Raw genomic sequence first — 17,181 nt, forward strand, 5'->3', positions numbered from 1 at the left:
TAGCTCATGCTTTCATTGGTCTAATGGTTGTCTGGAGCAATAGTGGAAAGAGCACAGGTAAACAAGAGTTGAAAGAGCCTCAGATAGATTTGATGTCTGTACCCTGAGTGAATTATCTGCTCGCACTATCAGAGGGCTGTACTGCAAAGTATCTTAGCCAGGTCTTTTTGCATTTGGAAAGACACAATTACTTGGAAGAACAAATTAAATATTCTATTAAATTTTTTATTGAATTATAATAGTCAGATTAAGTCTTGGCAAATAAAAGAGTTAATAAATTGTAAGATGCAGCAATAATCATATTACTGGTAATATTTACGGAAATTACACATTAAGTATGGTACTTTTTATTTTGTGCATGTGTAAGCTAATACCTGCTAGACTGTTACAGAGGGTGAGGGATGTGGTTTGTAATGGTAATTATCTTTTATTGCCCTATCCTATATTGTTTTACGATACATGTTAAATCTCTTACAGGTTTTTAAATGCAAGAACTGAGTAAGAGGGAAGTAGATTTAATGGTCAAGTACATGTTTCTTCATGTTTTTTCTGTGATAGTGATCTATGCCACATTTGTATGTTCCTTAAAATACTGAAGTGCCCAAGAGAAGAATCAGAAAGAAAGTATACTTCATAGATAAGCCTGTGGAGGCTGATGGAGCTTCTTGCCTGTATCGTGTGGGCTACTGATTAGAGTAGATACATGTGCAATTAATAATTCAGCTTCTTCCTGTTATTGCTCCCCATATAACCTCTGCTATTTGTGCAGTTTTTTAACTGAGGCACAAGTGAGAAGTTATGTGGTCAGAGGTGGGTTAAGTTGTAGATCTGGCAATACAATGGAGTTGGTCTACAAAAGCGTGCTCTGAGCATTTTTCTTTTTACAGTGCAGTACTACATCAAACCTAGTGTTTTGTTCTGAGTGCAAGGTAAAAATTTCCTTTGAAATGTGATGAAAAAAACCCCCATAAAATGCTCAAACAGGAAAGCCTGGTTCTTTGCTGGGCTTGAAACATTCTGCTGGGAACTTTGCCTGGCTAATGTATTGTCACTTGGCTGCTGGCTTGGTGATTGCTGAGACCCTTGCATTGTTTCCCTGGGAAGCCGGAAAAGATTGTCCAGCGGCCTGCGCTTCTGTCTTGGTGATTCTCTTTAGTAACTTTAGTAAACAGTGAGCAAGTAAAAGGTGGGGTCATTCATCCGATGGCTTGTTTAGTGGTCACCTCTGGATTTGGCAGTCTTTGTTCCCCACTTACCAGCTACTTGAAGTACAATTCACTTTACCCGGATGAAAGTTTGTAAAAGTTGTTGTGGAAATTGTATCTTCTGACTTGGAAATTATGTTTCAGAATGCAAAATTGAACAGGGGAGCTGGAATTTCCAGCTTGCCTCTTTCATTTGCCATACTTCGAGAAATGCAGAGCTAAATGAAGTCAGTTTGCATTTGACTGCTGCCTTTCTTTGCAGAGCTCGTAGAGAAGAGGCATCATTGGCTGTCCGTGTGAGTTTCTGCTTGATTTTAATTGAAGGTAACGTTTACCTCTTCCACTGATAATTGACTGAAAGAAGAATTAAACCCAGTGCCTAGTATTCCCAGTTCAGTTCTTGAAGACTAATGAACAATTTTATGGCCTGTGCTGATTGAATGGAAACATACTGACCTGTAGCAATACAATGTCGTTTTATTGGCACTAAAGAGCCTTTCTTTATTTTTTCAGTAGTGTAATAAAACCTGATTTGCTGACTGCAAATGAGTGCTTAAAAATCTCTCCAGTTATCAAGCAGCTGGCTCTGTTTGTCCAGGTACTATTGCTTAATTCCATGCTGGGCATTAAATCTTGTTTTGTGTTGAACCTGGAAGGCGAATTAGCCGGTTTGTACAAGAACTTCGAATTAGCCAGGAACTGTTAGGGGAACGTGAAGCATGTGGTGAGTCTTGACTACTGTGAAACTTCTACACCTTTAATTTTGGAACTTGTTTTGTTTCTTACCAAGTAAACTTATTTTAGGGTGGTGAGGCACTGGAATGGGCTGCCCAGGAAAGTTGTGAATGCCCCATCCCTGGTGATATTCAAGGCCAAATTGGACAGAGCCTTGGGTGGCATGGTTTAGTGTGAGGTGTCCCTGCCCATGGCAGGGGGGTTGGAACTAGATGATCTTAAGGTCCTTTCCAACCCTAACTATTCTATGATTCTATGATTTTGCATCCTTTGCCTGTTTACAAGCCATAGAAACGGTTATGAAGAAAACCTAGTTTTGTTGGAGAGAACAGTCTGTTTAAAACTTGTTGAAATCATCATCCTCATAACAAGCTGTGGTTTGTCTGTCATTCCAGCTGTACCTTGAATAAAAGCGTGTATAAGATAAGCAAAACAAGCCAAAATCTGATCACACAGTGGTGCCTCTGCTTTATGTTACTATGCAAACAAAATGTTTGCATTAGAATACTGAGATAATTTCAAGTAAATATTCTAATAAAGGTTAAGTTTACAGAAATGCAGCCATTTTGGAAAGCAATTTATCTTGTTGTAGCCAAGAATTTTTAAAATGAACTGAAATGTGAAACAAAAATTGTATTTTACGAATTACTGTTTCTCGTTACCTGGAGACAGAGCATGTTTTCCTTCTGCTATGGCAACGAGGACATGTGAAGTACAGTACCCCAATAACTTGGAGTTCTGCCACTAAATAGATGAAGAACGACAAGCCTGGCATGAGGGTGCTGTCTTTCTCACAGTTTGCAGCTTTCAGTCTGAATCTTAAAAGAATTTCACTGTCTCTGACCCACACAGCAAATAGAAAGTAGCTTTAAGATGCATAAAGGCTGTATTACATGCTAAATCCAGTGCTGAGAGTGATTACTGCATTAGGAAGAGATAGCTGTCAGCAGCAGGAAAGGAATACTTCTGCACTTTGAAAATGCTTGGGCTCTTTTAGTCAGACTTCCTGTTGAATCCTTTAGTTAATTTCTTGGGTGTCTCATCTCCGACATGAATCATCTCCTAATTTCTCTGGTTTGAGATTTTTCACATTTGTTTTAGATAATTTTACAAGTCCTTATTAAGTACTCCTTTCCCTTTGAGATTATTTGGTTGTTTTTAAAATCATGTTTTGAAGCTGCTGTATTTTGCATTGATTTGTAGCTGTTAACTGTTCTTGCTGAATGCATGTTATATTTGGGATGGGTGACATATCTGTAAAGTTACTTTGATTCTAAGCTAGGTGTTTTAAGGGGCTGATAGATGCAAAAGGATGCTAATAGAGTCCATTCCCTGTTGTCTTTGGTAGTAGGTGTCTGGGAATTCCTCAGGTGGCTGGCACAATGGTAAACTGCGTACAGTAAACAGCCCTTGTAGTGCCAACACAAGTTGACACCAGTGTGCAGAGCCTGGCCTGGCCTGGAAGGAGTGCTGAGCCTGCATACCAGTTGTGCAGTCCTCAGCATTACAGCGTTCCTTCTCAGCAGGGTATGTGGCTACTTGGAGCCTTCTGCTCTTTGCTGGCCCAAACAAGCTTGTTGGGTAGGGCTTGGAGTAACCTGCTCTAGTGGAAGGTGTCTTTGCCAGTGGCAGGGGGTTGGAACTGGGTGAGCTTTAAAGTCCCTTCCAACCCAAACCATTCTAGGCTTCTGTGACTTTCACTGGCTACCCCAGCGCATGTGCTGGCGGTGGCCAGCACCCAGCATCGTGTGGCGAATACCCATCCTTGACTGTTGACTAAAATGAGAGTGTATATATAAATGTTTCTAAACTGACATGTGTAGATGACATGCATTTTAAATCATGTAACCTGTTGCCTGGGCTGTAACACCACCACGTGAAGCCACAACTGAAAACACGTGTTGAGTGTGTTAACAGTTTCACCTTGTTGCTAAAATGAGCTTGCTGAGCACTGTTTCCAGAAGGTCAGCTGGATGGTGGCTTTCTGCTGTAAGTTCTTCACTTCATCATAGGTTTCTCATTTTGCAGGTTTGCTCAAATCCATGAAGGGGGAGTTGTTTTTCTGTTCTCATACCTGTTTCCATGTTCTGTGCTTTATTGTGGTGGAGGTTATTCAGAAACAAAGTCCATCCAGTAGTTTAGATAAATGCACACATACATGTGTAAAGCTATATAGTGTATTAGATATAAGCAATAAGCAAAATGTATGTATCACACTTTTAAATGTGGCTGCAAGAAAGATAAATGACATTGATTTAACATACATGGTATCTTTTTGTGTCTAGAAATTTAACCCAGTAGAATGCAGTGTAATTTATATATGCGTGTACTGTAAAGTTAAAGAAAATAGTGCTGGGGTGCTGTTTGAAGAAGAGAAACCTCAGAACTTCCCTGTTGGTTTTTTTCATAGCTCAGATGCCTTCATCTTATAAAGAGTTTACAATAGTCTTTCACATAAAAGAGAGAAAAGATGGGGTTTTTTTCCTTGAGTATTTGGCTCTGTGCTATGATTTGAGACCTGTGAAGAGCCCAGCCTGTGACTAAGTGACCTACATTGCTTTCCTAGGAGTCCAGGAGGATGAAAGAGCGATGCCTTCCCTCATTAACTCTGTGGTTACCTGTGTCCAGTAGTCAAGTATTTGGAGCTGGAACATGCACTTCTACATTGTTCATCCCCTGCTTGGAACCAGGGTGTCTGTCTGACAAATGTCACTGTGTCTGACCCGATGAGCAGTGGCTCTGAGCAGCTTCAGAGAGAGGACCAGAGTTGCCTGCTGAAGCTAAACGAAGTCATGTTCTGTGCCTGCTAGGGGGTTTTATCTGTCTGAAAGCTGTTCCTAGGTGTTCCCAGATGTTTTGCTCTGTGATTTCCTCAAAAAAAAAGCTTGATTAGATCAAGCACATGGAATTTTAATCCTCCCTGCTGCCTTTTGCAGTAGGTCTCAAATCTTGATTTGTCAGAAGGCCTTTTCTTCTAGGACTGCTGCAACTAATGCTTTTCTTTGCCCTTTCTATAGTTCCTGTCCTCTGATTTATTTTCTTTTGTCCTCTTCTACTCTTATTTTGGATTTTCCACACACAGGTTTGCAGTAACAAACACAAGAAGGCAGATGGATCATTGTTCCTTCAGTGCAGTGCTCTTCAAGGATCCCTTAATATGTCAGAATTGATTAGTGTGTGCGTATGTAGACAGCTGGTTATTTAGTTCCTGCTTTTTTGGCAGGAAAGAGAGTGCTCTGTGCTCCAGGATGTGAATAACGTGTATTTGTTTGAATTCAGATTTCATTGTGGTAAAATATTTCTGATATAGGTATCAGCAGACATTTGTGTTTAGCGCTACTTTATTTGTTGCTATGCTGCAGGAGTTGGGCTAAATACAGCTCGCTGTGTCCTTCTTACATTAACAGATTTGCATGGCCTCTTCTTTTGGCCTTCCTCCAAATATGTACAGTTTAGAAAATTGTTTAAACCCACAAGTATCCTAAAATAGAGCCACTTTCTTGTCAGCATGCAATAGCAGAATAAAATTGGTGTGCTAGCAACACTAGTGTTACCATTTCTCGACTTCTGAATGCTTTGCTGTGCAAACATTATTGCTATGGACATTGCACAAAACATGCTTGAGATAAATCATGTATGTTACATTACACAAGGCTTAATGGATTACTTTTCCATTGCTCATTTTAAAATGAAAAACACTAGCTTCCTGTTTTGCTTGTCTTGAAGTCCTGTCCATCTGAGCTCTTACAGTTTCTAAAATAGCCTGTCAAAAAAGGCATTCAGTGAAGTGACTGAAAAGTGACTTCTACTTAACCTTTGGTCTTCTAAACAATTGGTTGAGTCCTAAATAGATGAAACCAGACTATTTTTAGGCCCTAATCTAGAGAATTGATATTTCCACATTTGCTTTGTCGTAGCTCGTAGTAGTTGCTAAATTGTGAAAGCTTGTAGCTATTGCAAATGCTTGGAGGATTGCTGAGTGTTCCGCCATAATGCATTAAGAAGCTCTGTGCACTGTACATTTCAATTTATAATGAGGGAGTCTGGCTGGTAGCACTGAAATATTCCCAGTCTAGACTACTGTCTTAAAAACCAGAGGATATTGCCTTTTGGTGGAGTAAGATGGAAAATAACTGATAAGGGCAGTTGAAGTACAACAGACTTCAAAAGGTCTCAAATTCTCTAAGCCAGGGTGGGTCGGGAGGTGGGTCGGGAGGCTTCAGCCGCTGCTTGCCTGCCCTGCTGAGATGAAAAGGAACTGGGTGTTTGAAATGGTTGAGCAGTCTCGCAAGCTTGGAGTGGTTTCTGAAGGAGGTCACATGTAGACTGTTGTTAGGTGGGGAAGATGAGTTTCTGCAACACTGTACTTAGCAAGAAGAAACAAAATGGATAAAGAGAAAAAGCAAGGTTCCTTGTCTTTAGAAAATGCTAACATTGATGTGTTGCCAGTTACAACGATAATGGCTGAAAAGTTTAATATAACAAGTGTTCTTAGGTGTTTTTAGCAGGGCCTGTTCTGATAGGCTGAGGGGTGATGGTTTTAAACAAAGGAGGGTAGATTCAGGCTGGATGTGAGGGAGAAATGTTTTACAATGAGGGTGGTAAAACACTGGCACAGGTTGCCCAGAGAGGTGGTGGATGCACCATGCCTGGAGACATTCAAGGCCAGGCTGGATGTGGTTCTGGGCAACATGATCTGTGCGCTCACAGCCCAGAAAGCCAACCGTATCCTGGGCTGCATCAAAAGGAGCATGACCAGCAGGTCGAAGGAGGTGATCCTGCCCCTCTACTCTGCTCTTGTGAGACCTCACCTGGAGTATTGTGTGCAGTTCTGGTGTCCTCAACATAAAAAGGACATGGAACTGCTGGAACAAGTCCAGAGGAGGGCCACGAGGATGATCAGGGGACTGGAGCACCTCCCGTATGAACATAGACTGAGGAAGTTGGGGCTGTTCAGCCTGGAGAAGAGAAGGCTGCGTGGGGACCTCATAGCAGCCTTCCAGTACCTGAAGGGGGCCTACAGGGATGCTGGGGAGGGACTCTTCGTCAGGGACTGTAGTGACAGGACAAGGGGTAATGGGTTAAAACTTAAACAGGGGAAGTTTAGATTGGATATAAGGAGGAAATTCTTTCCTGTCATGGTGGAGAGGCACTGGAATGGGTTGCCCAGGGAGGTTGTGAGTGCTCCATCCCTGGCGGTGTTCAAGGCCAGGTTGGATGAAGCCTTGTGTGGGATGGTTTAGTGTGAGGTATCCCTGCCCATGGCAGGGGGGTTGGAACTAGATGATCTTGAGGTCCTTTCCAACCCTAACTATTCTATGATTCTGTGATTCTAAGATGTCCGTGCTCATTGCGGGGGGTTGGACTAGATGAGCTTTGAAGGTCCCTTCTATCCCAAACTATTTTATGATTCTGTGATTCTCTTCTATACCTTGGTAATACGTCTGGATAAAAAAATGGCTTGCTCAAGAGTTTAGAGTGGAACTGTGTTGTGTAGTAAGTGGAGGAAATTATGATGTAGCTGATACTTTTATGATCCCTTTAATACCCTATTGCTCCTTACAAATCACTGTGTATATGAAGCCATTCTCTTACTGCTGCTTGTGACATAGAGCATCTTGATTGCATTTACTGTCATCATGTGTTGTTAGTCATGGGGAAAAAAAAGGAGGAATATTGCCTCAAACTAGACTTATGGACTTCAAGAGTTATGTATTTACTTTCAGTTCATCTAACACAGTGCCAACTTTCTTTTTTCAGAGCCATGGTGTCATGGAGAGGGATATACTTCGTACTCACGCTATTCTTGGGAAGTTTTTTTGGAAGTATATTCATGCTGGGTCCTTTTCTACCTTTGATGTTTATCTCACCAGCCTGGTATCGCTGGGTCACCGATTCCATTGTGGCCACTTGGCTCACGCTCCCAGTGGTAAGTTTCAGTTTGAGTCAAGTTCTGGGCAACTGTTTGTAATCCCACAATTTAGTTTGCTCACTTACACTTTTAATATTTGTTTTCTTTCCATGCTTTTGTTAAAACGGGCCTTAATACACTTACCAACTGTGGAGACTTAGCTCAGTGGTGGAGATTGTCCCCCTCTTCTTTAACAGTTTTAATTTAAATGTAGGCTAATACCATGTCTTAGTAGTACCAGTGTCAGTTAGATGCTGATCAGAGGAGTGTAGGTGAAGCACTAGGAAGCAGGATGACTTTTTAACATTACGTACTTCCTAAATGAATAGTCTAACAAACTATTCCTTTCGAGTGTGCTCCAACTATCTAATTAGGAAAATTACTCACTGCCTGATACACTGTTGCTGATCTTCACTATTCTTTTACTTAATCCCTCTTAGAATTTAGTCCTTTTAGTCGAATTAGAGCAGATGATTTCAGCTGAAGAAGAACTACCCCTAGAAATGATGTCTTCCTCACTTATAATGCATCAACTTTATAAGTATAGGAGAAATATACCAATATATATTTCTGGAAATATATATTGGAAGCCAATAACAAAGCCCTTCCCTGAATTGTTCCTGAGGAAAGGCAGTATGAATGGGATCTGTCTCTTCATCCGTCCTCTGAAAACAAAGGGACTTTGTTCCTCTAGGCCTTTAAAGATTTGTTTAACTTTTTATGAAGTAAAATGCTGTATTGGTGTGCAGAAATACATATGTTATGGCATAAGGGAAGTTTTATCTTTATTATGTGCCAGATAATTTCTGCTTTCTCTGTTTCTGTCTTGTGCGTTTTAAAAGGGGTGTGAGCTGTTTCCTGTTCTAAAACTTTTGTCCTTTTTGTCGTTACTAAATGCAATGAAATTAGGAGGGAAGAAATAATTACCCATAAAGGGAATAGAAGGATTGTTAGTTCCTGTGATGATGAAATTTAGTTGAGTGCTGATAGTGTCACAGGTTGACCCTTTCACTGTTTGTGTCCCAGTTCTTCTAAAATTGCAACTCCCAAAATCAGATACTGATCTTCTATCTGGTTAGCCACCTGAGCTTTATAATTCCGGATCATTACAACTAGTTTGTGGTAACATTTGTTGCCCAGAAGTTTGGTTTCAGCCCACACTGGACCTAAACCAAAATAATTTGAATACTTTTGTGGAAAAGATTGTTTTGTAAGGATATTGGGAATTAAGGTTCAGGAAAGAGGTCTAAAAAAGATTTTGCACCCAGCCATTTTGAGGCTCAGGCCTTGTCTGCATTAATTTTCTGCCCTTATTCTATTCCATTTTTAGTTAGGAGAAGCAGGTACTTGAGTTTGTGTCTCCAAACAATATACTAGTGTTAGACCAGTTAAACTCCAATGGGGAAACTCTGACCCTGACCTCTGTGGTGTAAGAAAGAAACTTCCACCTTCCTCACTCCTCTGCCATGTTATTTCCTTTCTAGCAGAGTCTGTAGGATGGGACAGTGAGGTGGGTCTTAACTGTTTCAATTTAGTTTGGCTTATATTAGCACTAGGGTATGTAGAATGGGATATTTGTTCATTATTATGGTTAAGTAGATGTTAAATATGTAATGTGATTCTTATTAAATTATCAGAAAAAAAGCTGCTTCTTTCTTTCCTGAAAAAAAGATAACTGTTTGCCATTTTGAACTCTACAGCCTGTTCTGCTTTTGCAGTTGTCCACAGTTACTCTTGACAGCAATACCTTTGCCAGAATTGTAGTGAGCTATGAATAGTATTAATATTTGGCACATAAAATGCTTTTCATTCTGAGAGCTCAAGCCATTTGCAATTGTGAGAATGTCATTCCTGTTTTACAGGTGACTTAAACTGAGAAATGTGTGTTCTTTGAGGTTCTGTGGCCCAGAGGTGACAGAAATATGAACAGAATAGAAAGTTGTTTTACTTCCTAGAGCTCTGTTTAAATCCCCAGCCTTTGTTTTTTTTCTGTATTTTTTCTGGACAAAGAATGAGGAGGAGAAGGTAAGCAGGTAATTTGAAGTTTTGTATGTTAAGGCCAAATGTTTATTCCTCTACATGTCCAACCATGTTTTGGTGGTTTCTTTTCCTGCACTAACTAGGTTGAACAGTATCCTGCCAGTGGCCCTGATCTTAGGACTTCAAATCTTACCTCTAGGTAGTATCTGCTGTCTGCACCTGTTTCTTGGGATTTTGTACCTTTCCACTGTTTTTCCACTGGGCTTTAAAAGGTTGCAAGGCACTAGCATTCAGCCAGTTGTGGGGTAGAGGTAGGTTTCTAGGTGGCAGTGTAGACCTGTACAGACCTTGGGTCTGCTTTAATGTACTGTGTCCAAGCTTGTTTGGGATTTCTCTCTCTCTGCTGCTCTTTGTGCCATTAGGTTCTAGCTATTTTTGCAGGTGGAAGTCAAGCACAAACCTGCTGACCATTTGGATCCAAGCAGAAATCAAGGCAGCTTCTGATGCCTTCCCAGCTATTTGTGCAACCAGTCCCTCCTTAGATAACCTACCAAGTTATAACTGATACCCTCACTTTTGTTCTTACATGATAGTATTCCAGGAAAACCAAGGAAAGGTAAGTTTAATGTTGGACATTGACTGGAAAAGAGTGCTTTTTAAGAAGCCCTATTTAATTCTTGTTTCCTCTTCCATTAAACAGCTGACTGTTACTGTGGGAAAGCTGTCTGCTTTATTAGAAAAGAGTCAGAAATTTGTTTACCAGTGATTATGTGAATGAATAAATGAAATAATTCAAATGAGTTTTTATTGCTGATGGGCTGATGCTTTTCTTCTGGGAGTACAGCCATAATATTGAGAATATTATTTCTAGGCCTTGCTGGAAATGGTGTTTGGTGCCAAGGTGGTTGTCACTGGTGATGGATTTGTTCCTGGAGAAAGGAGTGTCATTATCATGAACCATCGCACACGAATGGACTGGATGTTCCTGTGGAACTGCCTGCTGCGATACAGCTACCTCAGACTTGAAAAAATCTGTCTCAAATCCAGTCTCAAAAGCATTCCGGGATTTGGTAGGTTGCTGTACCCTTTCATTTGAAGGGAAAGTGTGTTTAAATTTTGCCTAGCACTATTCATACCCTGTTAAATAACCTAGGTTTAAATTCTGTTTCAGTACTTTAAAGCAAATTGTGCACAATATGGGGCATATTGAACGATTAAACCATAGATCTCCCAGAGGACACCTGGACTTCATACTTAAGCATTTCTTTTTAAAGATACTACATGTGCTGCAGTTTGCTTATAGGTAAAAATATTTCTGCTTTATGTACTGAACGCATTTGTCAAAAGTTTGAAGAAAGATTTTGAGTCTTTTCAAAGTCTCTTTCAACGCTGTATTTTGATGCTGTTTCACCCCATGTTGCAAATGTTCTCATCAAGCCTCTTTCTTCATTATCAAATTGTTACTATTGAGAAGATTTATAAAAACTAAAAAGCCCTGTAGGCAATTGCAAAGTTGATGGTTCATTTTAATAACTGTAGTTTTAAATTGAACTTGGTTACGCAAAATATGCTGTACAGGATATGAAATAATCAGTATTTATAATGGTGTAGGCTGGAAATGGATCCGAGTTGCACATACTCAGAGAAATCGTTTCAGATAGGCTAAAAATTGACGTTCAAATGGTTTCTGAATAAATAGGCAGACTTAGCTGAAATAAAAGCATGTCTCTGCCTTCTTTTTATCTCTTAGATTTATTTGCTGTTTTATACAAAACTAGCTTGGGTAGGATATGCATCAACTTTATGATGTCAAAAGACTAACTTTATTTATGGTTCCCTTTTGTCAGGCCATTTATCAGAACAGATCATTTTGGCAGGATTCCATACTGAGGAGCTCTCATACTTTTGTGCTGTTACTGCATTCACTTGCTCAGCCTTTAGTCCTCTTAAGTAAGAGCAGCAACTAGGTAGCATACTTTCCTTTCCCTAGCAGTCAAACATTAGGATTAGTTTTACTTGACAGAAGACATCTCTTTTAACATTACAGGTAATGAGAAAATACATATTTAGAGAAACATTTTAGCTGTATAATGCAGCAGCGATGTTTTAAAATCCTTTCTGGAATCAGCTGCACGTGCAGCTTTTAAAGTAGTGATGGAAGATGCAATCAGGAGTATCGGCTGAAAAGTTCACAGGTTTATCTCTTTAAAAGTAGCATATATTTTGTTTGTAAGAAAACATTTGTGTGTGTGCTTGTTAATACCTTTAATGAAACGGAAAGGTCAGCTCCAGGAGCTTGGATGCCACGTTATGCTTGACAAAATTTGTATCCTGGAAGGGTGTTAGGAGTTATTTAAAGGTTGATTTTATTATACTTTTTTTCCCTCTAATTCTTATTTCTTTGCATAAACCGAGCACATCAGCTAGACTTGATGAGTAGGCTCAGGCAGATGGAGCTGTAGCAGACAAGTGTTAGCAGACTACAATGCCATCTTTGTTCAGTCTGACAGAGTAGCTTAAGGTGCTAATGAAATTCTGGGCTCATGCTTCACTTAGTGGGCTGTGATGGTAGACATTTACTCCTGTTGTCTGTGCTATAGGATTACAATTTATGGCAGTAGAGCAGGTGCCTGGATCTGTAGTATTATAATCCAATGTTATTATGCCAGATCCCTAAGTACCCTCCACGATATAAAGGCTTTGAGTACTTTGGTTACAATGTTATGAATTACAGCTTATTTTTTAGTAAACTGTTAGTGTTGTGCTGTTAACCACAGGAAGGGAATTAAACTAAACAACATCCTTCACTTAAGCCATAATTTGATGCCTAAACTTGTGAATGATCAGCTTCTCTTCTATCATAGTGTATCTAAAAAGAGGCCTTAGAAATACATGTCTGTGTTCAGTCAGGCTGTATTTTGGGTGCCAGGTTCTTGCAAAAATAAAGTATTCCCTATAGCCACATAATCAGGGGATAGTTGGAGACTCTTAGATTAAATTAAGATTGCTGGAAGAAAATGACTCTGTATGCAGTGTGGTAGGGCAGTGATACAGTAGAGGATGGTGTCTAAAGAGGACAACCCTGAATCTCATAGGTAAGAGTAGAATTTCTCCTGTTTATCTCTGCTGTGCTATGTGCTACCTTTCATAGCTGTTTGTCAGATTTAGTTTTAGGGTTTTTTCAATTGTTTCGTGTTTCTTACATAAAAATTTTGTTCTTGTTATGAACTTGTAAAAGTGAGAGGATAACTTGGAAATCAACTAGATACTTACTATAACTGATCAAGAAGATGTTGCTCATTTAAGATGTAGTATTTGTGGAAATTAAACCAGCTACTTTCATATTGTCTTTCAGTTGCATCTTTTCACTTATTTATATGAATTAGTTGCACATAGTTGAAAGTACAGGATTATGGATGTATTCATCTATTCGCTAGATATAGCTTAATGGTAATTTTGAGTCTGAGAAATACTTTAAAGAATATAGTGTACTGCTCTCAGTCCCTTTTTTTCCTGATATTTCAAAGGCTTTTTGTTTTTAACAAGCATTTAGTTTCAAATTATGTGTGGGATAAGGTTTATAATGCAACCCTTTCATTTCCCCAATTCTGAAAACCTGGCTAGTATTAAGCATAGCACCCTTGTTGTCACAAGTACTTTCTCATTTGGGATGTAAAAATAGGCCTATGAGAGATTATACTCATCCAAGTGGTATATAAGATAGGTGAAGAGCAAAGCTTGTCATGGAAATAGATCCGGAGTCCTTGTTGCCCCCTTTGTAGGTTAAAAGTATAAGGGTATCAGATTTAATAAGCCTGTGTTACAAGTAGGCAGTTATTTTCTAGTTAATGATAATTAAAATTGGAGGAGTCAATATTTCAAGGAGTTGCACTGAGTCATTTATCTAGTTCTTAAGTTATTAATTCTTTGCATTCCAGTGTATGAAAATACTTGAAATTGATTAAAGGTGAGCCTTAAAATAAAAAGTCCAAAGAAAAACAGATGGTCCTCTCTTCCTGGAACTGTGGCTTTGGCTTGATAAATTGTGTGCAGTAAAGTTTTCAAAAAGAGGTATTAGGTTTCAGTAATCTCAGTTTCAGATACATTCTTGCAGCGTTTCAGTACAACTTGCCAAAGTCGGTGTCTCAAGGGAACGCTGCTCTGCTCATAGCTGTTGCTGCAGTTTCTCATCTGACATCATCAGAAACTACTGACACATTCTGCAGTGTCAGTTTTCAAGGAGAATTTCTAATGGCATTGACAGTTTCCTGAGTAGTCTGACAAGCCAGGATTTCTCTGCCATACTTGTAATAGATACCTACAACTTGTACTCTTGTCTATTCTCAATTAAGAAGGAGTAGCACTGGAAGTGATGCAGATGATGATGCAGTTGCGTTCAGCATGTGGTATGGAATACATACTGTTCGAGTAGGTACCAAGGGACATACACAGTAGTGTCGGATGACCTGTTAACGACTAGAAGACAATTGCATTCTTTCTCTTTTTTTATTTTGCTTCTTAGTTTCCTTTGTCAAAGTCTTGTGATATGAACCAGTGGAAATAGAGATTATAGAATCATAAAATGGTTTGGGTTGGAAGGGACCTTAACAGTCATCCAGTTCCAAGCCCCTGCCATGGGGAGGGGCACCTTCCACTAGACCAGGTTGCTGGTGTACTGCTGAGTAGTTACAAGCAAAGATAACTGAGTAACTGTCCAGATCTTCATCTCTGAATTCAGGTTATTCTGTAGCTACCATTGCTCTAGAAGATTATACTGCAAGGTGTAGGAATGTTTTAGTTGTTGTTTTTTGCTTGTCTGGTTGTAGTAGCTCTCAAAGGCTCAGGTTAGGTTTGTTCCTTGCTCAAAGTGCCAGGGAGGGAAAAAATACAAAGGACTTGTGCTCTGTTTCAGCGCTGGCCTTAACCTCACCAATCTATTACTGCATTTCAGTTGATCCATTATAGCTGTCCATGTGTGCGAGCTTCGCCTGAAGCAAATTCAAAGTAATTTGAGTCACCTTAGTTTTCAATGAAGCAAAGCAAAACAACTCAAATGATCCTGCCTTGGCTACGGGCTAAGAGCATGCACACCGTCAACTGTGATGGATCAGCTCCCCTGAAGTAAAATATTGGTGTTGCTAAGCCTAGAAAATTTTAGCATTTAACTCAATTGGAGTATCGTTAAAGCAGCACACTACAGGGAATCTGTGTGTGTTTATATTGGCATGGAAGTGTTTGTGCCGCTGCAGCTACTTCCATAGGCAGGGGTATAAATACTTCAGCATAAAGCATCTTTGTTCAGGTTCTAGCTGGATTTGCATTCAGATCTTTATCAATAGAGCAGATCGGATTAAAAATATCAAAATTGTAACCTACTGAACTTCCTAGTAGAGCTCATGCCTTGAGTGTCTTTGTTATGTTAAAATAGGCTGAAATGAGAGTTTTGAGGAGCTGTGACATTTTGTCTTCTGGCAATTCAATTATGAGCTGCCAGACTTTAATTACCTTAGAGTTGTTATGCTACGTGATTTTGAAGTGGAAGTTGAAAAGCATGCTCTTTAACGGAAAGGACAATTGTTATGCTAACAGTTGTTCACAGTGAAGACTCTCTTGAAGAAGGTTTAAGTGCAAGGAAAGGATTATTACTCGGAAGCAAAAATGGAGTTTAATTTGGTTGTAATTCTATGTGCATTTTTTAATAGGTAAGAAAAGGCTCAGGTGCCTGTTTCCCAGCTTGGCTCTTCCAGAAAAGGCATAATAAGAATATTTTCAGAAGTATACCACAGAAATTCTTCCGACTCTGTCTGCGAGGGGGAAAAAAGCCCCCAAACAACCAAACCCTCTCCCAACTTTCATTAAAACTTTCCTTATGCTCTCTATATGATAAGGACTCCATTTTCTCTTCACCCCCTTTGTCTCTCCAAAATGCCCATCAGAAGAGTGATTTTGGATGCTATCCTTTCTCATTCTTCCCATATTATAACTGACAGGTGATGAAAGGAGTGGTTATTTTGTCCAAACTCACAGAACAAATAACAGAAGAATTAAGGTGGCGTGTTTTCCCAGCTTATATTCTTTTGATGGTATCAGTGGGTTATGCAGCATCTGTACAGATCAGTGTATCAGGCTGAGTTAGTTTTGTCGTCCCCTCATAAGGAGATAGAGCATCTCAAGAGGATGCAGAGCTGCAGAAGAAATAACGTATAGTGAAAATAATACATCCATGGCAGAGGCTTGCTTTGTTTCATAGGGCTTCCCTGTGAACTAACAGCCAGAGGTTGTCTCCTTTCTGTCTTTGGAGATTCTGGAATGACGTGGGGCTTAACTTTAGGTATACATTGAGCAAGACAAATCTTTTTGTTTCTTTGTGATTCTTCATGTGCTGTTTCATTGTATTGATGAATTTTGAAAGTGCATTAGAAACAGCAACTTCCTGGTAATCCAGAGGTTCAAGCTTCTGCTTTAGTTTGCTTTAGTTTTTACTGATCTTATATTATTCTGATTGTCCATATCAGGGGACACCTTTCACTAGACCAGATTGCTCAAAGGCCTGTCAAACCTGGCCTGGCCTTGAACAGTTCCAGGGATGGAGCAGGCACAGCTTCTCTGGGCGACCTGTGCCAGTGCCTCAGCACCTCATACTAAAGATTCATCCTAAAGGGAAAAGATGGACTGAATCAGATGTTTTACTGTAAAATTGGGAGTGCTACTGTGAATCTGTATTTGTGGATTTTATCTCTTAGCTAGGTTTGTAATTTGCTCAAAGAATTCATTACCTCAGATGGTAGATGTTCAATTCGTTATACTCCTATTAACTACATTATTGGAAATGAGCATGGTTTAAAAAAAGCATGCCAGGAGCACAGATTGTGCTTTACAAGAGTGTTTCAAGAAGCTTTTTTATTTTATTTTCCTAGTTTTTGCATTCAGGCCATTACACCGAATTTAAGAAAATCTTTTAATTTTCATTAGTAGACCTAAAACTATTTAGGAGAAAAAAAAACAAACATACCCCACAGTAAAATGGCTGATCCTAAGAGAATTTGCAGAAACCTGCTCAGCAGACTATACTGATAAAAACTTCACTGTAAACCCTGGCTTCCTGTGTGATTTTCTGTGTGCTAACGTCTTTCCAATACCTGTGGATCTTTGAAATAAGAAACATTAAGAAACATTAAGTATTGTGTGGTTATTGTCTTGTGGGTATTTTATGCAGCAAAACACTTGCCATAAGAAATTGTTAATGGGCCCAATTATTTGTCTGTAGTGGGTTTCTGCTCTTCAAAGTGATTTCCCTTATTAAGCCTAGATGTCTGGTTCCCTGTTGCCTCAAAAGCCTTGATCAGGACC

The 17,181-nt window shown here is 39.5% G+C and overlaps 1 protein-coding gene across 5 annotated transcripts in view; it reads left to right on the forward strand.

Annotated features, from left to right (window-relative positions):
* LCLAT1 (lysocardiolipin acyltransferase 1) overlaps window positions 1-17,181 on the forward strand; it is a 118,795-nt gene that overhangs the window by 33,904 nt on the left and 67,710 nt on the right. For 3 of the 5 annotated variants that reach the window (XM_065679727.1, XM_065679730.1, XM_065679729.1), the window contains 2 exons: window positions 7,701-7,869; window positions 10,703-10,901. In XM_065679727.1, coding sequence (XP_065535799.1) covers window positions 7,705-7,869; window positions 10,703-10,901 — 364 coding nt within the window. In that variant the 5' untranslated portion in view covers window positions 7,701-7,704. Of the gene's footprint in view, window positions 1-1,467; window positions 1,530-7,700; window positions 7,870-10,702; window positions 10,902-11,011; window positions 11,135-17,181 lie in introns of those variants that run through there. The other 2 variants (XM_065679728.1, XM_065679731.1) reach the window with 2 other exon arrangements.

Source organism: Lathamus discolor, chromosome 5 (assembly GCF_037157495.1).
Source record: "Lathamus discolor isolate bLatDis1 chromosome 5, bLatDis1.hap1, whole genome shotgun sequence".
NCBI lineage: Eukaryota > Metazoa > Chordata > Aves > Psittaciformes > Psittacidae > Lathamus > Lathamus discolor.